The 24,504-nt window shown below is 37.1% G+C and overlaps 3 protein-coding genes across 5 annotated transcripts in view; 2 read left to right on the top strand and 1 right to left on the bottom strand.

Moving 5' to 3' along the window:
* The window catches only part of LOC113234121 (dipeptidase 1-like), a 17,019-nt gene extending 7,822 nt beyond the window's left edge, over positions 1-9,197 (top strand). Inside the window, exon 2 of the mRNA XM_026469380.1 lies at positions 7,600-9,197. Within this exon, the coding sequence (XP_026325165.1) occupies positions 7,600-8,943 (1,344 nt within the window). The 3' untranslated portion in view covers positions 8,944-9,197. The remainder of the gene's footprint in view (positions 1-7,599) is intronic.
* Positions 9,198-11,163: 1,966 nt separating this feature from the next.
* LOC113234050 lies at positions 11,164-17,563 on the top strand. Of its 3 annotated transcripts, XM_026469279.1 has the most exons (6): positions 11,421-11,450; positions 11,852-12,306; positions 13,121-13,276; positions 13,482-13,575; positions 14,372-14,456; positions 14,648-14,826. In XM_026469279.1, exons 1-6 carry the CDS (start codon positions 11,435-11,437, stop codon positions 14,682-14,684), a joined length of 843 nt encoding a protein of 280 aa, XP_026325064.1. In that variant the 5' UTR covers positions 11,421-11,434; the 3' UTR covers positions 14,685-14,826. The 3 variants fall into 3 exon arrangements, with proteins under 3 accessions (XP_026325065.1, XP_026325064.1, XP_026325063.1); XM_026469280.1 differs by lacking the exons at positions 11,421-11,450; positions 14,372-14,456 and adding an exon at positions 11,164-11,313 and having other exon boundaries at positions 14,648-17,563; XM_026469278.1 differs by lacking the exon at positions 14,372-14,456 and having other exon boundaries at positions 14,648-17,563.
* Positions 17,564-17,616: 53 nt separating this feature from the next.
* Positions 17,617-24,467, bottom strand: LOC113234049 (sodium/potassium-transporting ATPase subunit alpha-B-like). The gene is made up of 9 exons (XM_026469276.1): positions 23,463-24,467; positions 21,720-21,868; positions 21,329-21,530; positions 20,575-20,729; positions 20,268-20,454; positions 19,624-19,863; positions 18,928-19,116; positions 18,024-18,141; positions 17,617-17,796 (listed from the first exon to the last, which is right to left on the bottom strand). Exons 1-9 carry the CDS (start codon positions 23,596-23,598, stop codon positions 17,682-17,684), a joined length of 1,491 nt encoding a protein of 496 aa, XP_026325061.1. The 5' UTR covers positions 23,599-24,467; the 3' UTR covers positions 17,617-17,681.
* Positions 24,468-24,504: the final 37 nt, after the last annotated feature.

Genomic DNA, 24,504 nt, shown 5'->3' with positions numbered 1-24,504 from the left:
TTTCAGTACAAATCGGCAATTTCATACTTTAACCCCTATTATTAGCCTGATTTTATAGTACAATTTCTATTTATTTTTATTGTGTATTAGTATTTTCTTCTTATAAGTATGTAAAATAACTAAAATAATTTTTTTTCACTGTTCTAAATAAGGACCGCTTTCAGCGGTAAAAGTCTCCTGCAGCTCCATCCACTTTTCTCCGTTCTTTCTAAACCTCTTTGACATATTTTAACTCGTTCTACGCTCTGCTCAGTTAAAGGCCGTGTCTGACAAGCGTAAGTTAGGCATGGGAGTAGACATGTTTCCATCGCTTTGGTTTTTAGTTTGATTGGTAGATTACCTTTGAAAATCTCTTTCGTTGACCATTACTTATTCCATGTACTTTTCGTTCTTATTTCAATTTCTAATTCCGTGCATGTTTTAGAAGAATGAGATGTCCTAAGTATATGTAGTTTTCCACATACTCAAGATTTACAGATAGAAGAGTCATAGGTATCATTTGTCTGTTGGTCTCTTCGTTGATCTTCGTTTTTTCATTATTATCTTTTAGACTTTTTTGACGCACATACCCCTAAATACCCATTTTGTTTCCTTTTCGGTAATTATGGTAAGGAATGCTCAAATTATCAGTTACTTTTCATTTGACTATGCGTACCCCACGAGCTTATAATTACCACGTCCAAGCAATTTACTACATATATTCGAAAATAAATTATCATTAAAGAAACAACTTTTGAATTACCCGGTCGCAAAAATTTCCCACGTAGTACAAAGTTTGAACGTAAATGTACGGCAATATGTGTTGGTTAAAAGTTTTAGACATACTTTTAGAATTAGGTGTTACACACGTTAATTCTTTAGCTCTAAGAATTACTTGTTCTTGGAGGCAATACACATTATGATATAAGTGCGGTAAGTTTCAAAGCGCACGTATGTCATATGACGTTTTATAACATATTTGCGAGGAAATAAATAAGACTCTGACTTTCTTAAACGAATAAATCTTTAATTACTTGTTAAAGCAGTTATAGAAATTTGAACAATTTTTAAAAGTGATTGTTACGTTGCCAGTTGGCATTTTTAATGTTGTCAAGTTATTATTATTAGTTACAATCTCCCCAGGCTCTCTCTCACTCTCCTGAGTGAAAGTAGGAGAAACGAGACCACAGAGTTCTGCAGTCGGTGGCGGCGGCGGAGGCGGTTGCGGCTGCGGCGACGATGGTGGAATGTACGCGTGTGTGCTCGTAGATGGTTGAAAGTCAACACTTGACTCCAAATTTATGTTCCTTGTAATGCGAGAGCTAATTTCTTCTTTATTTCTTATCGAGTCTTCTATGTATCCTTCGGCTACATTGCTTGACCGCCATCCTCCGTGGCGTTTTAGTGTCAATAAGTCCGCACCTGAATCGGCGAGCAATGTAGCCGAGGACCTTCTGAAACTGTGCCCTGTGTATTCATGTGCTTGAGGCAAATTTAAGAAAGTGGCAATTTCTTTCGGCATTGCTCCAAATTTATTAATGCCAATGGGTTGGTTAGTGCATTTTCCATTTTGGTAATTTTGAAAAAATCTGTTGGAATTAGCTTTTGTTGAACGAAGCGCTTCGTATTTCTTCACCACGTCGTAAAAAGGCCCCTGTATTGTGAACGACCTTGGAATTTTATTTTTTGTGTTTTTGACCTGGACAAGAAGAACCCGCCCATGGTTCTCGACATCATTAGTTGTTATGTTTGCCAACTCTTGACGTCTACATGCACCATTTATACCGAATATTCATACAACCTGAAAAGAGATAAAAAGAACGTATAAACACCTACATTGTAAAGAAATACGAAAGTGAAAGAAATTAATAACAATAATTTAGTTTCAACTGACCTTTGTTGCCAAATATCGCCAATCCGGAGCTTCTTTTAGGAACTCCTTGATATTGTCAGCCGAAAATACTTTCGACTTTTTACTTACATGGTCATCTGAGCGTCTTTTTAGAAATGCTATCAAGTTGGAGTATGACTTGATATCAATACCATGGTTTGTTTTCATAGTGCTTTTTAGCATTGAATAGTAGCACCACAATGAGCTTGACTTATATTTTTGAGAAAGTTCTATGAAATAGGCTAAAAACACATTTTCTGAAAATGAATTTGCATCTTTGCTTGTTTTCCATATGATGAAATTTTGATACGCTTGTAAGTATCTATCGGTCGATTTTTCAGGCAAGACGCTTAGAGTAGCCTTTTTCGCTGCGTTTAAGACTTGTGGCTGTGTCAAATTAATAAATTCATCACTACTTGACGACATTTTCAAATAAAAACAATAATGAATACAGCGAAAAGAAAAAGCGCGCGAAATAATTTTTACTTGTCCACAAATTAGCCATGCGCGCGCATCAACGTTTTTTTTAGGCAAAAGTATAAAAATAGCCAGTATTACTAATAAAGTAAATTAATATTTTTGTGTTTTTGTTACAGATAAATGGTTGTAATTTATTGTCAAAATTAATTAAATGTTTATTTACTATATTTTATCTCCCAAAGTTAATTTTATTAATAAAATATTGACCATTTTTCTAACATAAAAACTCTTCGCAAAGATTTAAAAAAGTATCGTTCATTTTTAGACGGAGCATTTTAAACAACCGTGCATGTTACTTTATTTTAAAAAAACTCGTGCGTTTTACATTACAATAACGCACTTATGCGTTTTACATTACAATAACGCACAAGTGCCTAATGAAATACATTACGATATTGAAATTGGTGTGATTTCAGCCACTTTACGAGCAAATACATATGTTATAAAGGTATTTGCGAAATCGGTAGTACATAATGAACTGCAGACTCCATACATTCTATTCTGTATGTACCTTTTATAATTTATCAAATTTTAACCACCTAGCTCTAAAGCTACGTGGAATAGTTTCTCGTACATCATTACCTACGTATGTTATGTATAGGTACGCGCTCGATACCGTTGCCAAACGTATACCAATATCGACATTTGCACACATAACAAACATACAAATCTTGTTGGCAATACACATGTCTACGTAACTATTCTTTTATGGATACACGAGCCTCCTATTACATTATATCTCGCGTGATTCACAACATTAATCGAAATTCGGTCCATGGCGTAAAGAGTAGTGTATCTTGGGTCATAGCACACTTTCACCGCGAATGGACGGCTAGGCAACATTACAAAACCGGGCGGCGTCGTGGTGAATGCTCACTGATCCCACGGCGCCGACTCAACCGGCGAGAGGGAAACCCGGGGGGGTTTTAGTGGGGTAGGCCCTCCAGTCTGGAGGGAGAGTCCCCACATAACCCCTGAGTCTCCCTGGGCTCAGGGGTATACATAAAGATTTCCCCCCCGTCAAAAAAAAAAAAAAAAAAAAAAAAAAGGCAACATTACAAAAGGGCCGCAAACACACAGTACCATAACGCAGCCATCCCAGTGTGAGTACGGGTAATTGTGAAAAAAATATACTTAAGAAAAATTTACATTTATTAATGAATTAAAACTTCTTAATACGTTTTATGTACAACACTACCTGGTGCCGATTTGAATACAGATCACAACCTCCTTCTCAGCCAATATAATCTAGAAGATAAGAAAGGTATGAGGAAACATATACCAAAGAAGATAGATCTCAGTAAACTTAAAAATATAGTCATAAATATACGTAATAATCCGAAACTGCAATATAATAATAATTTAGGAGATAAAATAGAGCTGTATAGGAATGAAATATTATGATAAAACTACAAAAAATACAGACAATAATGTTAATAATAGATGGAAAAATATTAGAGTTATTTTAATAAACACAGCTGAAGAGTTTTTAGGGAAAGAACAAATTGTTCCATGTAAGTGTTGGCTGACTATGGAGATTACCGACCTTATGTTGAAAAGAAGATCAGTACGAAACAAAAATGATACAGATAGCGTAGATGAGTATAGAAGAATAACTAACAAAATAACAACGAAATGTAGAGAACAACAAGAACAACATTTTAATGAAATATGTGTAAAAAATAGATATGTACATGGAAAAAGAGCGATGGAGAAAGCGTATAATACAATAAGAGAGTTGACAAAACACATAAAACCAACAGTTTAACTATACTAGACGAGCAGGGTAATATTTTGTTGAATGACCGCGACATTGTGGAATGTTGGAAAAGGTACATTGAGGTACTGTACTCGGGACAAGGATTGGATGAAACTGATATCGAACAAGAAGATCTAGTGCAAGAAGACGACTAGCCACATTAAATGAAGGGACGCTACGATAATATAAAGGGACCAGCCACATTAAAGGAAGAGTTCAATTCAAAACGGCAAAGCAGCAGCAGATGATAGAATTCACATTGAAATGATTAAATATTTTAATTGCGACCTCTTAATAGACGAAATTTGTAATTTAATACAAGAAATGTACATGACTGAAAACGATTAGCAATATAATATTTAATAAAAACATTTACTAATAAATAACAAAAATAACGCACACACTCATAGCGCCGGACCAGGGAACCCTGTATCGCGGGTGTCATGGATACACACATAGGTAGACAATCACAAATTACACCCAAACTCACGAGAGAAATAAATGTAGGTCATACAAATATTTCTCCCGGGCCGGGAATCGAACCCGGGACCTCTGCGTGGCAGTTCAACTTGGTAACCGCTCGGCCACGGAGGCAGCTTAGTTTCCTAATCTTACTAAAATTACAAACATTGTCTAAAATAATCTTTAGAATAAACAACCGACTCCCAAATTTCTACATCTTTTATAAATTTTATAACTCAACTCCGCGGCTATAAATTTGAAGATAGTCGAAATTGAGCAGTTTATAGTGGCATCGTTCATAAATCGGGCAGTTTGAGCGGGAATGCGCCTGGCAGTCCTGTCCCGGTGTTTGGCTGCTGGTGCTGGCCTGCAGTGAATCGATGCAGCTCCGCCCCCGCGTCCCGTGCTCTGTTTTCCTAACTTTCCTTTCGCCGACTCCAGCCGACCCTACGCAACAACTAACTACGTGAGAGCCTCGCGGTCATCGTAAATTTCATTTGTTCCCGTCGCATCTTAAAGTTATTTCGGCTCAACCCGGGGAAAACATGTGTTCGCGCTTTGACCGGAATACGGACGCGCGAAATAACGATTGATAAGTTTATTTTTTTGAAAGTGAACCTGGTCCGAATGTCTATTTAAATTAAAATGCTTTTGCGTTGGTAATTATTTATATCAGTCCTCAGAAGAATTATATTTTGTCTAAATCACAAAAATTGGTAAACTAACACTATATAATTTTATCAATCTGTAGAACCGTACATGCTGCCAAAAATGGCGTCAATTTGCGTCTTGATCCCGTCCTTCACAGTTGTCACAGCTTGAGTGCTTGATTTTGACAGCATTTGCATACAAAGGGGATATGTCGCTGTGATTCGGCCAGACGTCGAGGTGTCTCGCTTATGTAGGCTTACACTACTACCTTGAGATTAATCGTTATATCTCGTGTGTTAATCAAACAATCAGTGGTCTAAGGTGAACAACAATTACAAGTTAAGGCCAATGATTGTTTGGGTAACACATGAGATAAAAGCTTGTCCTAATAAAATAAATTAAAATGTAATGTATACAAATAAGTTCACGTTCTTTAAATAAATAATAAAATAAATAAATAACGCACACACTCAACATAGCTCCGCACTAGGGAAACCCTGTGTCGCGGGTAATGGACACACACAGACAACCACAAATTACACCTAAACTCACGAGATAAATAAATGTGTAGGCGATACAAATATTTATCGTGGCCCGGGAACCGAACCTGGTACCTCTGCGTGGCAGACCAGCAAAATGAACTATAAGCCAAAATTGTACTTCGAGAATGTTCAATGAATTATAATATTCCACTTTTAGAAACAGTCGGTATTAATTAGTTCATTGTCCCGTACTGCAAACGAAGGTTTAAAAAAAATAGTAGGGCGAAGTATATAGACGCCCCCGTACTTATATCGATGATCATTGACACAGAAAATGCTCATAGAGCCATTAAAAGCTACGTTCGCAGATGCGAAAGTGCTACGATCGTTCATTGACTGCGTTTAATAAGACTGCCGTAGGTATTAATGTCTTCTTCTCGTCTAGACGTTCAATTTAGAATTGGTTTCAGTTTCAAATGGAATATTTAAGAAGGGACGGTCCGTGTTAGTCCATTATTATTTCGGAACATCGGGTCTCTTGGGACGAGTGAACCTAAAGTTGCAGGGTGAGCAGAGACCACGCACGTCCCCTACGAGGTACCGCACCGCAGATTAGGTTCGAAATAAACCTCCTAAGTTGCAGTATTGGCATCATTAATCGTCTCGTACGTTAGTTATGTGTCGGCAGCAAACCATGTAAATTATTGCTCGCAATTAGAGAGCTGCTACAAATCTGCAAGACATTGGAAGCGGGGAAAGTGAAAATGTTCACAATAAGCGACAATTTTCATCGTATTACATAAACTAATATAAACAAGTGAACAGGAATATAAATACAATAACGGTGAGAAGTAAGTGACTATAGCATTTAATTCGATTATTAAATGTCAAACTAATAAAAGGTTCAATAAGTTCAATGTTTTCGTAATGACTCCAAAATATGAGCAGCGCAATTTACTGAGCGGGAGTGAAATCCCGGCGAGTGAGGCCTTCGCGCCAGTTCCCCCTGTAAATGGGTCAGAGGCTATTCAGGCTCGCCCGAGTTCCGCCTGGCGCCCCCACACCCACTGCCCCACCCCCGCACGCGCCCTTCCGATCCCTCCTGTATGCCTGTGTGCCCCTTGCATAATTGAACACGCGGCAAATTATTGTCACGCAAGGACGACGTCTGCAACTCTTGAATTCTACCACCTCGTTCACATTCCCACGAGACTCGCTTGTTGTTAGTTAACTTGCCGACTACATGAAATGCGACTCAAGGGGCTGCGGTAACTGCTTTGCGCGATTAGCTTGCTTACATTACTCAATCGAAATGTTCCTTTGCGGAATATTGTGAACTGTGTCGTACTTGTGTCATGCAATCTACGTGCCGATATAAGTGTATCTAAAGGAAATTTTTAATAAATGTTACGATCCACTTGACTGTTTCTTTTGCACAGAATTCACAAAAATCCCAACTCAGTGTAACTTATATGTCACTCATTTACATCCATTGTTATTTATGCGCCTCGCGTCGGCGAGATTATGTTTAATCAGGAAACATGGCGCGATATAAAGGCACACCGACAACGTAACAACTTTCTGTACATATGCTTATTGATAATGAGATCTACTCACATGTTCGTCAGTGTTGCATATTATTTATGACAATATTAGGTGTACGACTTGACTGTATATTTTAATATTTATGACACGCTTCTCGCCGTCCTTTATCGTATCATATTAATATTATTTGATAGTACAATAAACGCTGTTTATAGCGACATTGGCTTTCAAGTTTTTTACATATAACTTTCTAGAACTATTGAGGGGGCTTTGCACAGAATAATGTACAATAAATACTGTTTCCCCTAAATAGATTAAAGCTTAATTAATTATTGTTATGTTTGTTTCAGGCGGCAGTACCAGAGGGAATGACGTTTCCCGGTCCACTGCCGGACGTCGCAGAGCGATGTGGGCGCTGGGCACCGGACTCATTGTCTGCTTCAGCATCAGGCAGCTCGGATGAGAAGCCTATGCCGCGTCGGCCACGCTGGCGAATTGCGCTTGCAGCTCTCGTCGTACTGGCGGCGCTAGGAGCAGCGCTGGCGCTGCCCCTAGCGCTCGGTGGCGGCGGCCGAGCCACGCCCGAACAACGACTCACCACCATTCGCCGAATGCTTCGGGATTCACCTTTGGTAGATGGTCACAATGATCTAGCGTGGAACGTTCGAAAATTTCTTCATAACAAAATTAGCGGCTTTAACTTGAGCGCTGGTTTAGAAGGCATCGAGCCGTGGGCGAAATCGCGCTGGTCGCACACAGATATCCCGCGGTTAAGGCTCGGACAAGTTGGAGCTCAGTTTTGGTCAGCGTATGTGCCATGTGGAGCGCGTGATCGGGATGCAGTGCAACTCGCTCTCGAACAAATGGACGTTATCAAGCGTGTAGTAGAAATGAATGCTGCTCACTTAGCTCTTGTTACGGACGCAGCTGAACTGCTCGACGCACATCGTGACGGCCGCATCGCTTCATTGATTGGTGTCGAAGGTGGACATGCGCTCGGAGATTCATTAGCAGTACTTCGAGCCTTCTATCAGCTCGGGGCACGTTACCTCACTGTTACGCACACGTGCGACAATAGATGGGCTCACGCTGCAGGCACTTCCGGTGGCCTGACAGAGTTCGGCAGAGCAGTTGTTAGAGAGATGAACAGGCTTGGTATGATCGTAGATCTATCACACGCTGGAGAAGAAACGGCACGCGATGCCCTCGAAACGTCACAAGCACCTGTTGTATTTTCGCATTCGGGAGCTGCATCACTTTGTAACTCAAGTCGAAACGTACCGGACGATTTATTGCGTCTGATTGCCGCTAACGGAGGCGTTGTAATGATCAATTTCTATGCAAAATTGGTGACGTGCGGGGACAGGGCTACAGTGGAAGATGTGGTGGCACACATTAACCATGTGAGGCGAGTGGCAGGTGTAGAGCACGTGGGCTTGGGGGCCGGGTACGATGGCATCGATGCGCCACCGGAGGGGTTGGAGGACGTGTCGCGGTACCCGCACCTTTTAGCGGAGCTGCTACGTGATCCTGAGTGGAGTGAGGAGGACGTGCGTAAGCTGGCTGGGATGAATGTGGTGCGCGTATTACAGAGCGTAGAACGCGTGCGCGACCAGTGGCGGCGGGCCGCCGTGCTGCCTGGCGAGGAGACGGCGGGCGCACGCCGTGGCGAATGCATGTATGGGACCGCGTGACGCAGGCTGCGCGCCGCGTGCTCCCGCGGCCCACCTCGTACTGCTCAATATTGACACTTGTTGAACGTAGTTATACATGTATATTAGTGTCCAAATGTGATTTAGCGATTAAATAATCTTACCTGACCTGATGCACAAAAGTTTAGCTAAGGAGCCGCGCGCGCTGGGCGCTTCGTCGTGCGTCGGCCGTCGCGGTTTACCCGCTGAACTCTTCTCCATCCATGCACACGACTTCGTTGACGAAAGCCCAATGCGATCCGCGATTTATATGACGTGAGCCAAAAAATGGAATAATGTGTTTATAGAAAAATAAATATTCTTTATTTATAATAGTATGTTATTTTATTATACAATTAAAATTATATACATATAGGTACCCTAGCGAGATGGAAACAGACAATACAACTTCAACAGAATCTTGTCAACGTAAAGACAACGTCTCTAAAGTTGATCCCACCTTGGATATTAACTAATGAAACTTAAATATGTTCAGGGGACACAATCAAAAAATTAATATGACGGTTTTGTTTTGTCTTCTTTTGTTAATAAATTTCCATACAAACATATGTAAATTTATAATAATATTTTGAAGGTAATAAAACATTATCTACCAATTATTGAAAAGCCACGATCAAATGATGAATATCTACACATTTACATTCCAATAAACCGTAAAATGTTCAAGGTCGTCTGAGCATAGGGTGGGACACCCTCCTTATGATTTAAATTCAACACTATGCAAACTTAGGTTAAGATGGTCCACAGTACAAAATGAAAAGCGTATAGAGCTGTTCACTGCATGGATGGGTAGATAATTATTTAAGAAGAAACAAATCATTTTAAGATTAGTAATAATCATGCAGAAACATTAGGTAGCAAAATGTGTAATACCATTGAGGTAGCATATAAAAAGTGTGTCACTTAGAGAAAACAACACATATATCATTTAGTGTTTTCAGTCTAGATTCCTTTATTTTTTTCCATCCTCTAAGATCTAGATACATTTATGAAAGGCACATGAGGATAGCGTTGGGTCATGGAAAAATTCCACTTTGAAAAAATATTATTTTTCAGAAAAAGAAATATTTTCAATTGTTTCTCCACATTTGACGTTGATACCTACCAAAAGTTGAAGTTACTGAACGAAACCGATGGAGCCAACAACTTTAGACTGGAGACCTCATTTTCTTTAAGTTTATTTTATAATTGATACTAAATAAAACTTCAAAAGATATTGTTATAATTATCGAACACTTAGACAAAATTCCTTCGATCCGGCCGGATTCGAACCGACGTCTTCTAGCTTACCATGCCAGACGCTTAACTAACTAAGCCACGGAACGAACTAGCGGACTTCACGAATTCTTCTATGTGCTTGCGTCGTATCTTCGTATTTGGTTTGTTCAACGACTTTTTAGTCGTAGCGCCATCTATGAGAAATCTATAAAAGTTTTATCACCCAGTTAGATATATTTACAGTCACCAGCCCTGGCGAAAGATGTCGCTAACAAACTAGTGGAATGATTTCACAAAAAATAATTAAATATCAATTGACTAAAAATTTAAAATTCAAAAGATATTTCTTAACGTAGAATATAATAATGAGCTTTCCAAATTATATCTTTACAATTTTCCAATTTTTTTTGGGATTTTTTCCGGAAAATTTCCACTCTTTCATATATTTAGAGTATATAATACCTAGTGATTGCAATTATTATCGAAATGGCGGGTTTTTAAAGTTACTAATAGTTTTTACAAAGATTATTTTTATTTTAAGTGTATTATGAAGAAAAAACGAAGAAAGAAATACTGATGAACAAAGTTAGAACTATATTCCTTATTTTAAACCAAATTACAAAAGACTTTATCTTGAAAATTCCACTAATTACGAATTCAACGTTTTTGTTCAAATTGATAGAAGATATATGATTTAAGTGAAAGTAAAACATAAATATTGACTCTGACTGAAGACTATTTAAAAAACCCAAATAAGTAGACTAAGTTATTTAAGAGAAGGTGAAAATTGTATTAGAATTAGAATTATAATGGAAAATATTACTGACAATCCCGATAATGAAACGTAGACATGGCTCAGAGGGCTTATATCCAAGTAAAAACTATTAATAAAAAAAAGCAATTATTTTCTAGAATGGCAATGATGCTGCTGTCAATGTCAGATTGATGTCAGCTGATCAATACCTACCAAATTTTTTTAGCTGAGTTATGCTTACCTTTGGAACAACATAGTCAACTAATTTAAAATGTATTAGCAGTTTTATTTCGTTCTACAATTTATGGTGTTCCAAATAACATAAGTTTTATTCAAATCAGTGTGTGGAATAGATCTTAATTTTGAGATAATCCTGCAAGGTAAGCCTGTAGATTCTTCAGATTTATTCTTTTTATGGAGTGTTTGTGAGCCTTGCGAGCCTTTTGCACGATCGTTTTATGATTCCTCTCATATTGCATGCAGCGTTGCCTTGAACTAAGGATGGATCCCAAACAAGGTTGGTCTCTTACCAACAAATTTACGTAGTCGTGTTAATCACAATTATTCCATGTGTATACATTAATCGCAACGACAACGTCTGCCTTCCACTTGTTGTGTGCTGACAGTTTTATCAGTTTTGTACATTGTTTATGTGACGTTTTTATTATCATTATCACTATAAAGTTGTCATAATAGTGTGATAAGTAAATTAAGTGATAATACATTTACAATTGGAAAAAAATTGCAGAAACAGCAGTCCTACATGGACAATGCATGCAACATTGATGTAGCTTATTATTTGTGATATTTTGTTACGCATAGTGGGTCTTACTATAAGAGAATTTGAGCTCAGACAACGTTTAGTTGCATTTCAAATTGAATAGAGTAAATAAATAATTTTGGGTTGTATTCCTGCAGTTACATTTAACGAGTCAGTTTCTTCTATACTCGAAAGAAAGGTGAGAGGGTGGTTAAGTGGAGTTATAGACGACATGCGACGCAGCAGCCCAGTTCAGCAGTGGTTAGATTCGCTACCCAGTGACGCCGAACATGCAGATGGATCTGATGAAGCTCCTGAAATTACTGAACCCAAGTCGGATGACACCAAGACAGATCAAACTGTCATAGATAACACTGTTATAGATACTGCTGACACAACCATAGTAGAGCCTCTGGAGATTGTTAATGAAGAGAAGAACTTAGAAGTTCCTAATGCTAAAGAAGTATGGAAAAGGAAATCTTTAGAAAGTGGAATGTTAATAAGCACACCTCAGAGTAGCCTTAAGAAAAAGTTACAGAGAGATCATTCAGTTCAGTCTGAGGGCTATGTGCCAAAATTCAAGAACCCGCTGCTCAGAGACCATTCTCTTCAGGTAAGCAATTTGTTAATATAAAATAAGAACATAGGTATTTCTGTTGCACTTTGGTCATATTATGCTTATTGCTATATGCTTACAAAAACAAAAATTTCTTGTTGCCACAATGACACTTTTTGAACGTAAATAACATGTTAAGCCAAAAAATAAACAAACAATAAATGGTTCCAGGCAGCACAAAGTGTCTCAGCTTGCTGCCTGGAACCATTGTTGTTGCTGACAGCACAATTTTTCAGCCACCTCCTTGACCCTAAGATCTTAGGCAGGCTTAAATGCAAAGAGGGCTTAAAACAATTATAATATTTTAAAAACTTTTATTAAGTATTACTTAATAATTCATATAATAGAAGATAAATTTAACGAAAAAAAACCAGGAAAAAAAATTGTTTTAAAATTGTTCCTAGAGTTGCTATAATGTGTCAACATACTAACAAGCCTGTATAATACGTAAATGCGTAAATAATACACATTTGTTCAGTGGGGCCATCAGTATGTTGACTGTTGAAAGGAGATTCTAAATTAAAAAGAAGTTTTGTACCCAAGTACAAATCTTACAAAAAAATCAACAAATTTTCCTGCATACACTAGCATGATCATGACTTATACCTAAAGCAGTAGATTCATATTTGGTAAAAGCATTATTAAGGACGTTATTTCTGAAATTAAAAACTTTGGAACACTTTCCTGAATAATTTCAAAAATTTGACTGATTAACTTTCAACCACCTAATACATTAAATTTATTTTTTGTTTTGCAATTCAATCTGTAATTAAACATTTAATTTTTCAATAACTTAACAATTACGTTTCAGTCAGATGCCAGTGGATCCAGTGGAAGCTCAGTGTTAAATGTTTTGGGGGCAAGAAAGGTAGATGCAGAGTCTGTGCTCCTAGCTTTGGGTTTTGGACCTAGTGAGAAGCAACAGAAGTTACAAAGAATACCTGATAGATTTCTAGTACCATCAAAGGTTAGTAAAATTAGAATGTTTCATTTTTAATTGCATTTATTTTTAAGTTCTTTTTAATTTCAAGGTGCATTCTTAATAATGGAATATATTAGTGTTTGAATTCATTAATCATTGCTTTGTGTTTATGCTGTGGATTAATTAGAATTGAAAATAAGTCTATGGCCTTCAAATAAGTGTTTAATTTGTACTTGATATTTTTTTCTAGTTAAGAGGAATAAGTACTGAACAATTTATAAAGGATGAGCAACACTCCATGCGTATGCATGACTGTGGTGTGTTTGGATACAGAGGCCTTACAGGTATGCTACTAGCAGAAACATCAACCAAATGATAATCTTATTGTTAACCAGTGGGGTTAAGTGGCTACTATAAAATATAGTTAACAGCGCTTTTAATAAAGGTGATTTCTATAATGGGCATAATGATTAATAGTTAATATTTTATATAGTTAACAATTTGAAAATATGAAATCATAATGAGTGAAAAGATTCCCGAAATCCCTCTGGCCATTATTTCTGGTTGAGATAGCCAGAAGTTTTCTTGTAATTTCCACTGCAGAAGGCTCGCCATTTCGGATGTGCCCAGTGACTAGAAAGCCAAATCTAAAATTCCAAAATAAACATTTAAAAGTCTAACCATATTGCACATTGGTTTAATACACGAAAATTTAAGCAGTTCTTTAGTTTAAAATAGTTTACAATAGAAATATTTAAAATTTGACCATAAAACTATATTTTTATAATTCATTGTAAGTTGTCTCTACTAAGTTGTCATTATATATTAATTAGTCATATTTATAATATTACAGGGTAATAATAATTATTTTGTTCATTATTTCTGAGTTAAGTATGTCACGTGGACATTGCAGTCCTAAACAACGCCAACAGTAAAAGTAGTTAAGAATATGTAAATGTTTTAATAATAAAACCACGGAGTAAATAAAAGTAAAGAAAATTTATCTGAACCTACATATTGTTTGCAAAATTTTATAATCACCATATATGGCGTAGTTAGTTAATTAACATATTGGGTATGTAATGAAATAGTGCTTACGGTACTAACCACTAACAACCATCTAACAATGGACTCTAACAGAACACTGCACGCCTGTATGCCGTTTCATGAAACCCGTTCCATCCAGTTGTCATAGCGCATATCCGGTTCCCGAGATCGCGGTCCAGTAAGTACCAGATTACACCTCGTTTTTTATAAATGTGTCATTGTTATATTAATAAATTTGAAGCTTCCAAATGCAGAAACATTTACTGACATAATAATTCTAGATTAAATTAAAAACTATCCAAAACCTTAATGTTGTAGTAGTTGCGCATATTTGTATCTGCGCTCTTTAAAATATAAATTTTATTTCAGGGAATCCTCATGTTCCACCGTCGACAATTGTAGCTAAAATAATGGACTGCATCCTTCAGGACGATGTCTGTCGGGAGGAGGCCCTGATGAAGACACGGCACTCCATCGCGGACATGCGAACACCTTCAATACATGCGCGACTCGCTTCTCAGCTTCACAACAATTAGCACGTGATTTGTCCAAGTAAAATATTTTTTTCGACATTGAAAGTGTTATATAACGCTGGTGTCAGCGTTTAAATCATGATCACAAGCAGCACTTTAAAATCAAATGTTATTTTATTTACTCAAAAGTCTGCGTCAGTAATAAGCGTGACATGCGCATTAGCGAAGAAATGAACATGTTGCTCTGAAATCTCTGTTGGACTTATAGTAGTCGACATAAGACTTAAAGTAAGACTGGAGGGTTATAAAACAAGATTTATTTTCGCATGTGCGATGCGATAATTTTAAGGTGTTCTGTTCAAATAAAATTTCGGTAAAGTTATTGTCTTTTCTATAGTGGATCAAGAAGCCGATTTATGAGTGTAACACAATCGATTTAGTTACAAACCCGGTACATTATACCATTGAATATAGTGCATAAAAACCAAATTATAGAGAGTTAAATAACTCATCTCACGAAATCTCACCCCAGTGAGTAATGATCTGAGATGTGATTTTTTCATATAACAAACATTTCACTCGCATTTATTTTTAAATATTCTTCCTTACATTATTATAATTTTTCTTTAATGGTGGCCACAAGGCTTGGGCAAGTGTCAGTTTCGTTACTTACGTTATAAATAAGTTAATTATGGCGTTTAAAATGATACCATTTGTGCAATATGTACCTATTTAAAAAAAGTATGTGATAAACTTTATTAAATGAAATAGTTGAAATAACTTTAAAAGGTAATTTTAAAGAGTTTGATTTTATTTTCTCTCAATTAATTGTGACAAAATGTTTGTGTAAGTTTAAATTTTAGTAGCAATCGAAATCTATCATAGATAAACAGTATAACACAATTTATTACGCAGTCGTAGTTTGAATTTAGATACTTACATTCTACGTTGACGTTTACGTGATAATTTATATAGACCAGTTCTAGACCATAGTTACCTAAAATATTTAAATACCACAGATTATCATTAACTCTCCAGTAAACCTCAATGAAAGTTTCTCTCTGAGCATAACTAAATACAGCGAAACATCAATCAGTCTGAAACATATACAAAGTACTTACGCATAATGATTACCAAACTATTGTTATAATATTAAAGACTTTGTATTTTACTATCCAGTATAATAAATTATCAAAACACTTACACTGACTTGCCTCGACTCTTAGTATGTTGGTAATTTAACGTACACGCCAGCGCATCAAGCTACACATTGGCGTATCTTGTGTTCCGTTGCACTGGAGGCGATTTTCGAACAAAAATGTGTAGTCTGACGTGCTGTTGACTGACAAAAAATTGTTAAAGTTTTGTGTGTAGTTGATATAATAAATTGTTATTGCATCTATTATTTTGAACGATATTTTCTATTTGCGTATCGTCGGCTAAATTTGAAACTTTGAAACTCCGTTTTTGGATGAAATCCCTTTTTTACTCTTAAAGAGCAATATCGGGCAATTTAAACTTAAAATAAAATTTTTAGATCTTCCTTCAGATGTAAAATAGAGGTATAATCATAGATTGTCATATAATTATTTCTAGTAATTCTGTTATTGTGCCTACTCAAAATTTCGCATTAATGGAGATTATCAGGTTTACGTATTTGGCCGACGGTATATTTTAGTTAGGGCGTTGTCTACGTAGAGGCGGGGCCTGTGCGTTGACCGATAAAGTAGTGCGTATCACGCAGCGGACGCCTTTAGAGTTTATTTTGTAGTTATTGTTGTGAATATTTATTCATGTTTTCTTAAAGTATTTCAAGATTTTTGTGTGGTTAGATGTTCTAGATTGTGTGCGACTGTTACAAATGTTAAACATATTTTTTGGAAAAAATATTCTAGAGTCCCTTCTTACAGGTGAAGTGGTTTAGATCTAATATATAAATACTTTTAGATAAATGTATTAAATGTATTTTCTATAATAATTTCTTCAAATGGGGACTTCTCGTACTGACTAATTCTTTATCATATCAATTTATTCGACATTATATAAAAACATGCCTTTACGTAAGTCTTAATTCAATTTAGTAGGTACTACAGGTGGAATGTGGATCGAAACAAGGAAAGGTCTTAAATATTATTTATCATGTGCCTTATTCGGGTACCTTAATATCAATATTTACTATATACCAATTCGTGCTTAGCCTACGAACTTACAAAACGTACGCAAATAACGATGTACTTTTTTTGAGGTGTACTGCTCTAAAGAATCGAAATATATGCAAGGCATTTGACCACAAATAATATTTCGCAATTTTGAAGTAGAAAACTTCAGGTGAAATATGTCTTATTTGCGCTCTTAACTTTGCCTATGTACCTATATGCTAAAAAATCGAATTGCAAATGTTAATGCAGTAAACTTTGCAACAACTTTGCTACAAAAACTGACGTGTCTGTGATTATACCAATGTGACCTGTAAAGTAACCTGTGTAATATTGCTCATTTACCTGTAATACAGAGGTTTGTTGCTCATAATATTACTAAAGACAACCGCATATACAATATTTTAAGCATCTGCGATTATGTATTTTTCGCTTTTTCCGCACTCGATTGAAATTATCAAATGCGGTCGCGAATATGCGCTATGTTAATGTAGCAACCGATCGCTATGGCGCCAAAATCGATATATAAAATTATCGATAATGCTGCAAGTATTGTGTGTGCGGCGAGCCTAATGATCTTTGTTTGATAAAAAATAATTGTTAACATCTTAACTAGTGGCGAAGATGTAAAACTACGCGTGGGAACAAAACTGTGTGTCAAGAAAGTAAACTTTTTTCTCAAAACTATATTTTTATTTACAAATTATCCTAAAAATTAATTAATATTCTCATTAAACATTTAACTTTTTGAAGCTATTTTATTACCAGTTACCATCAATAGTACGTTAACGTATTATACCATCCTCCAAACAACCGATGTCGAATGCAGTATTTTCTGAATTCGTCAAATAGCAATAGAAAAACGGCAAAGGGTAAAGGTAAAAACCACCTAAAAAGTCGAAAACTCATTATGCATTCATTACACAAAGTACTTAGTACCTAATTAATTGACTGAATATACGTTTTATATGTCCAAAGTTAAGGCTCAATTTATAATGCGGCGGAACGGAATGGTAGCGAATTTTTATAATGATATTGTACATTGCATAATGAACTTTATGGTCAATAATTAAAATAAAAAATAAATTAAGCCTAAGAGTAAATGATAATATGTACCATCGCAAACGTAAAGGATATGTCCGAAAGAAAGTATTAATGTATGGCGTGTAGCAAATGAATATAGCAAGACCCAGTTCAAATATAAATCCAAGGTTCAAAAAGTGATTCTTCAGTCCTGAAACAATAGAATCATTAAACTTTACACCTTATAGCAGATGGGGTAGGTTCAAAGACTTCAAACATTGATATAGTTGGGTAGGTTATGAAGTATATTATAATAAAAAAGTTAACAATCATAGCCCCGCTAGGGAAACTTCGTGTCGTGGGTGTCATTGACGCACACATGACAACTACAAATTACGTTACCCAAATTCACGAGAAACATAAATGTAGGCCATACAAATATTTCTCCCAGCTCGGGAATTGAACCCGGGACCTCTGCGCGAGAGACCAGTATAGTATTTTTTTTATAAAAGTAAGTGACGGGAACGACAAGTCGTGCGCCTGATTGTAAGGGACACGCCTTTTCATAACAGTTGCAGTAGCACCCAGAGCTTTAAATCACAAAGATTTGAGGGGCACTGCCATTGCGCCCGACACCCCGAGACATAGTTGACAAGTCCCATGTGTTCGTACTTTCACCAGCTCCCTTAGCCTTCGAAACCGAAACGCAGTAATCCTCACACTACTGCTTGGCGGCAGAAATAGGTAAGATGGTAGTACTTCCCTGGACGAACTATTTCACCAGGAGCTCTACTGCTACTAAACCGTTCGGCCACGGAGGCAGTTAATATATTGGTCAGATGACAGATGGGGACTGGCGCTTTATACCAAAAATGCAGAGTGCCAAACATGCAATATGTTATTGGCAGAACGCAAGTTTAGCGGCATGACAAATTAGCAGGATGCTACATTTTCTAAATGCAAAGTAACAAAAAAACAAGATTGTAAAAGTTCCTACCAACAGTAAGTATGGAGTTGTATCTGGTTTTGCAAATGATGCCGTTCATCATCTGTGTAACGACGACAGCTACGAAGTACGCCGCCTGACAGGCTCGCTCGACCTCTTTACGTTGTATATACGTCCATTCTTGCCCAAGAGAGTCGTTGAGGTCACTCACCGCCTCGTTGTCCCAATCCTGCCTCAGGCCTGTGGAAGGTCAACCTATTTTCAGCATCTATATGACACCTACCTGTAGATATAATCAGCACCAAAAAGCATTACTGAATGGCACTTATAAAAAGATGTGATGCTTTTTATTGACATGTACTCGTACGTAAATAAATATATATAACTTTGACAGTAACCGTGAGGGTATTTATTCGACACAAATTTCATCGCGCTCACACGGTCTAGAGCGGAATCCGCGTTGCCACGGCAAATGTCATGGCAAAACACGCTCTATTTGTTTAGCTTTTACGTTTTAACTTAAATGAGCTTCCCGGGGCGAAGCTGGCTTGAACTTGTTCTACGCGGCGGCCGGCGCGGCGACCGCGCTGTTGTATTATTCGAGGAATTTAAATGTTGTTGCCTAGTAAATATAATTCATACTCGCCATTAATGTACGTTACATGAAGGCGTATTAATTGGGCGGTCGCCGCGCGAAATCTTTCGCCTTGTGTAACTGGGCACTAAAACTTAATAATAGGTAATTACCGAATAATCTGCTTGGATAGAATCCATGTTCAGCCATGACGACGAAGTAAGCGAACATGCCTGCAGCAAATTCGATCAAACCGATGTGTCCATACACCAGACGGATCATGTTAGCAGAGACTAGACGTTGGCCAACGTGAGGTGGGCGCAGCATTACGTTGGTTTCGGCGACTTCGTGTGACAATGCTACCGCTGGCCACATGTCCGTGCCCAGATCCACACACAATATCGTCATTACACCTGGTTGGTAAGCTTTATTTCTTTTTGGCTCGATTATTGATATGTTACTTAAATCGAATAGGGTTTCGTGCTAAGTATTTGCTCCTGATTCTACTTAATTGTATTAATCAATCAAGATAAATAAAAAGTAATGAGAAGAAAGGCCCGAGGGTTTTATTTGGAACATTATCGTCAAATTAGCCTGCATGCAATCATACTATTTACGTGCAAGTGTTATGCTGATGAAAAACATTGTATGTTTCACGGGCGGTACAGGAATTACGAACCTCGACTCCTATAGCTCTCAGTCTTCGACGTCGGGCTTCTAATAGAGTCTCGTTTGTAATTCCTTATTTACCGCCCTTTATACACAATGTATTGTATGTATGTATTGTATATGTCCATTCACTTTCTGCAACACTTACCCAAAGGTAAAGGAATAGAGAAAACTATAAACATGATGACTGGAAGAATTTCAGGCACGTTGGAAATTAAGATGTAGCAGATTGATTTTTTCAAGTTGTCAAAAATTTTTCTACCTTCTTCTATGCCTGTCACTATAGTTGCAAAGTTGTCGTCCATCAAAATAATATCTGCTGTTTGTTTAGATACCTGAAAGATACAATACAAATACTCTTTATCATACTTAAAACAATGTACAGAGTCAAATAAAAGGCAGAGTACAAATGGAGTATTTATTGCTAGGTAACAGAAATCATCGGTGACACCCACTTGCGTTCCGGTGATACCCATAGAAATGCCGATATCGGCACGGCGGAGCGCTGGTGCGTCGTTGACTCCATCACCAGTCACTGCCACTATGGCTCCCTGACGTTGACAGGCTTCTACGATTTGAAGTTTCTGAGTTGGAGACGTTCGTGCAAATACTGCAATGGTGATGTATTGTCTATAGTACCTTGAATACTTACCATACCGTGTGCTGCTGCGGGTTTTCCCTTGCAGTTTACTATTATAGCTTGGTTAAAATTGCTAGTTTGTTTTTTTTTAATATCAAGTGACTGGTCGTGCGTCTGGTATTAATTAACACGCCAGTCCATAACACTTGCAGTGTCACTCAAAGCTTTATACCGCAAAAATATCAGGGGCACTGCCGCTGCGCCCATCACAATGAGACATAAGTTCACAAGTCTCATGTGCCCATAATGTCACCAGCACCCTTACCCTTCAAAACCGGAACGCAGTAATGCTTACATTACTGCTTGGCGGCAGAAATAGGTTAGGTGGCAGGACCACACTGAACGAATTCTTTCACAAGGAGCTCAAATGCTACTAAAACTAGGTCTAAACTACTTCTCGTCAACTTACTTTGAGTTGACATATGCGCTCGAATTATAGTCTTAGTACAAAATACTGAGGACTAAAATACATTATGGCATCATTCGCAAAATTACGTTATAAGGTACGCCCTTTTACTTAGGTCACCGTCTATTTTTACCTCCTTTGAAGGTTTCTAATTATAATTTACCCATTTCATAATGTTTGTAAAGGGTCCAGGTGAGCAAGTCAGGGTTCATTTTTCTCAGCTCCTCGCCGGTGACAACGTGGCATTTGTCATTGGTGGCTATGCCTACTTCGAAGGCAATGGCGAGTGCGGTAGCCGGATGGTCGCCAGTTACCATCATCACACGAACACCAGCTTCTCGGACTCGATGAATGGCCCTTTGTACCTGTAGATGAATACTCAAAAATAATAGATGATTCATTATGTTTACACAGGAAAGTAACAAGTAATCAAATCTCTGAGTCTATTTAGCCTACAAGTTTAAGTAGATTTAGAACACAATTAAAATTTTTCTATAGCCAAATTAAGCACACCATTTTTGTATACTAGTTTTTTCTAATTATCATTAATGTACCTCTTCACGTGGTGGATCCATGAGACCCATCAAACCAATCAGACGAAGATTGTTAACAGGAAAATTTTTATTCTCCGCATCAAATTCATAGTTCATAGGGTAATTCTTTGAGTCTAGGTCGTAATCTGCAAATGCTAGAACTCTTTCTCCTGTAATTAAGCAGAAAGCTTGTATCTCTGAAGTAATAGGTATCCCCGAGCTTTAAAAACGAAAAAGATTAGGTACTTAGGTCGTAAAGGAAGCTACTGTAACAAGTTTCTCTTTGATTGAGGACCTACTTTTATGGCGATGATATTAAAACACGCAATTTTGGAATTTTCGCTTTACTGACTTTCGTATTATTTCTATATAACATCTTATTGTAAGTAATTAATTTTGTATCTGGCTGGTCACGTATATGTATATTCAGTGAATAGAGTTGTAGCTAATTTATTTTTAGAACACATGTTAAAAATTGAAAAAAATGTGTTCTAAATACAGCCTCACACACCTTGACACGCCTCGAATAGTGTCTCAAGTTAATTTGGCAATACACAGAAGGCTTCCACGTTATCTGGCGCAAAATATATTTTCAGTTCCTGTATCTGGCACTAATGTGGGCCATTTTTCTCCACTTTACCGTAGCATGAGAACTTTGAACAAATACAGACGAGGTTGACATCTTTCAAGACTCATTTATATATATAATCAAACGGAATGTCACAACTGCTTTAAGGGTGGAGTCTTAGGGGTTTTCTTTTGTTTAATAATTTCTCAGATAGTACATTTTACAGGGGCTTGATGGGATGATAATATCACTTTAATGGTTTGGCTATCTGGTGCTCTTAGCGTTTAATGTTATGACGACGTTAATAAAAGCACACAAAATAAGTATCTTCACTTTACTTATTTTGTTATCTTTACAATGTCGTGTATGATATCGCACCCCTCTTCGAAGAATGGCATAAGTCTACAATATTAGTCGATAGAGTTACAAGAATTGGAGAGAATGAGGGTTATATTTTTCTGTATCTAATGGAACAATAAACATTTTTGACATAACTCCACTTATGCCATTCTTCCATAAGGGATGCTATATTATAGTCACGCGTTTTTATATTTGAATTTTAATCTGTACATACAATACCGACGTACCTGCTATATTGATATGCGATCTCTATAGCACCTATTATATTAAAAAAATATAGTTTTCATTTAGTTTAAATGTCTTCTTTCTTCTTCTTCTTCTTCCAAAACTATAACGTATTAACCGAAATCTAAGTAATTTACATTAATTTTTTAATTAAAAAAGGGTTTTTAATAATAAAATAGTTCTTTTAATTATTAAAAAAATATTTGACCATCATCTCACCTAATGGAAAGTGACGATGAGGTCGACTATGTAGCATGCACACCTAAATAATGCCTCGTAAATAATCACTCTCGCCGTGAAAAGGCCCAAGTTACAGCGTTCGGAGAATAAGTTTGCAGGCAGAGAATTTCATTCTTTGGCCGTTCACCATGTAAATGTGGAAGCGAAACGCTTCGTGTGAATCCGTGGAATAGAATATCCACAACATAGGGGTGGAACCGCAGTGTACGTCTAGTCCCCCGATGATGGACAGAGGAAGGCGGAATTAAATCAAGTAATTCCTTCGCATACTCTTCGTGATATATGTCCTGTAGAATACCCATAAACACGCAACTTTAGGGTAGTGTTCAAGGCTACTTAATTAATTATAGGTATTTTAAAGGAAGCATTACCAGTCTTTGCGAGACTTTCTATAGCTTTGTCGACGATGTCTTTCATGTCTTTCGTCAGCGGAACAGTGTTCTGATTGGTTGCAATGGTCGAACAGCTATTTAAGATGGTCTCTGGAGCACCCTTCATCATTACCATGTATCTCGACGCGGCCTTGTTTAAGTGCACAGTGACCTGATGAAAATGAAAATTAAACCAGAACAATTATTGTTATTGTTCTTTTTTTATTTCTTTCTGTTTCCATTCCTGCGTAACACATCATCTGTTTTGTTTGTACAATTTATTATGTATATTATATAAAAATTAATGTTTGACCTTAAAGAGTTCCATTATATTATTCCACGATAAAGCTTTCGAAAGTCTACCTACGTCAGTAAAAGAAGCAGTGGTAGTCTAATGATTTGATATATCGCCTCTCAAGCAGGGGTCGTGGGTTCGAATTCGCCCCGTGGGTTTTTCGGAATTTATGGGCGAAATTTAATTTGAAATTCACCATGAGCTTTTCTGTCAAGGGAAACATCGTGAGGATCACATATCTACAAAGCAATTTAATCATCTGTGTGAAGTTCCCAATCCGCAGTGGGAACTACAGCCCAGCCTAAACCCTCTCATTGTGGAGGAGGCTTATGCCCAGCAGTGGAAATATGTATACGCTAACTATTATTATTATTATTATGCCCGTAAAAGTACCTGAAGTATTAGATCCCACTGCTTGGCTAGGTTCTCCTCTATAGAGAGAGATAAGGTCATAGCTGGTGGTGCGGTATCTAAATCTAGGGAGGACCGACGAGTGTCTATTACTTTTACATTTTCGTTATTTTTTTGTTGTCTGGCCATAGTCTCCACCACACTGACCCAATATGGGTTGGTATTAAAGGCACATAAATAGATAAATTGAATAAAAATGGAAAACTAAAACATTTTTGTCATAGCAGTGAAAGGACGCTTAAGGTAGAATATAACATTTGACCAGGAATGAAATTGTTCATTGAAATAATAAATATAATAGGGGTTAAAGTATGAAATTGCCGATTTGTACTGAAA

This window comes from Hyposmocoma kahamanoa, unplaced genomic scaffold, assembly GCF_003589595.1.
Source record: "Hyposmocoma kahamanoa isolate Upper Pololo Valley unplaced genomic scaffold, ASM358959v1 81, whole genome shotgun sequence".
Taxonomy (NCBI): Eukaryota; Metazoa; Arthropoda; class Insecta; order Lepidoptera; family Cosmopterigidae; genus Hyposmocoma; species Hyposmocoma kahamanoa.
Note: the sequence above shows the minus strand (reverse complement) of the source record. Positions and strands in the feature narration are given on the sequence as shown.

Bases quoted from the DNA above. Each gene is read 5' to 3' on its own strand.
- LOC113234050 (XM_026469278.1), top strand. The intron at 12,307-13,120 runs GTAAGCAATTTG...ATTACGTTTCAG, and splicing joins TCAGAGACCATTCTCTTCAG to TCAGATGCCAGTGGATCCAG. The intron at 13,277-13,481 runs GTTAGTAAAATT...ATTTTTTTCTAG, and splicing joins GATTTCTAGTACCATCAAAG to TTAAGAGGAATAAGTACTGA.
- LOC113234049 (XM_026469276.1), bottom strand. From the start codon at position 23,598: ATGGTAATGATGAAGGGTGCTCCAGAGACCATCTTAAATAGCTGTTCG. The intron at 20,730-21,328 runs GTAAATTATAAT...TCACCATTGCAG, and splicing joins TTACAAACATTATGAAATGG to TATTTGCACGAACGTCTCCA. The intron at 19,117-19,623 runs GTAATTACCTAT...GACCTTCCACAG, and splicing joins CTATCCAAGCAGATTATTCG to GCCTGAGGCAGGATTGGGAC.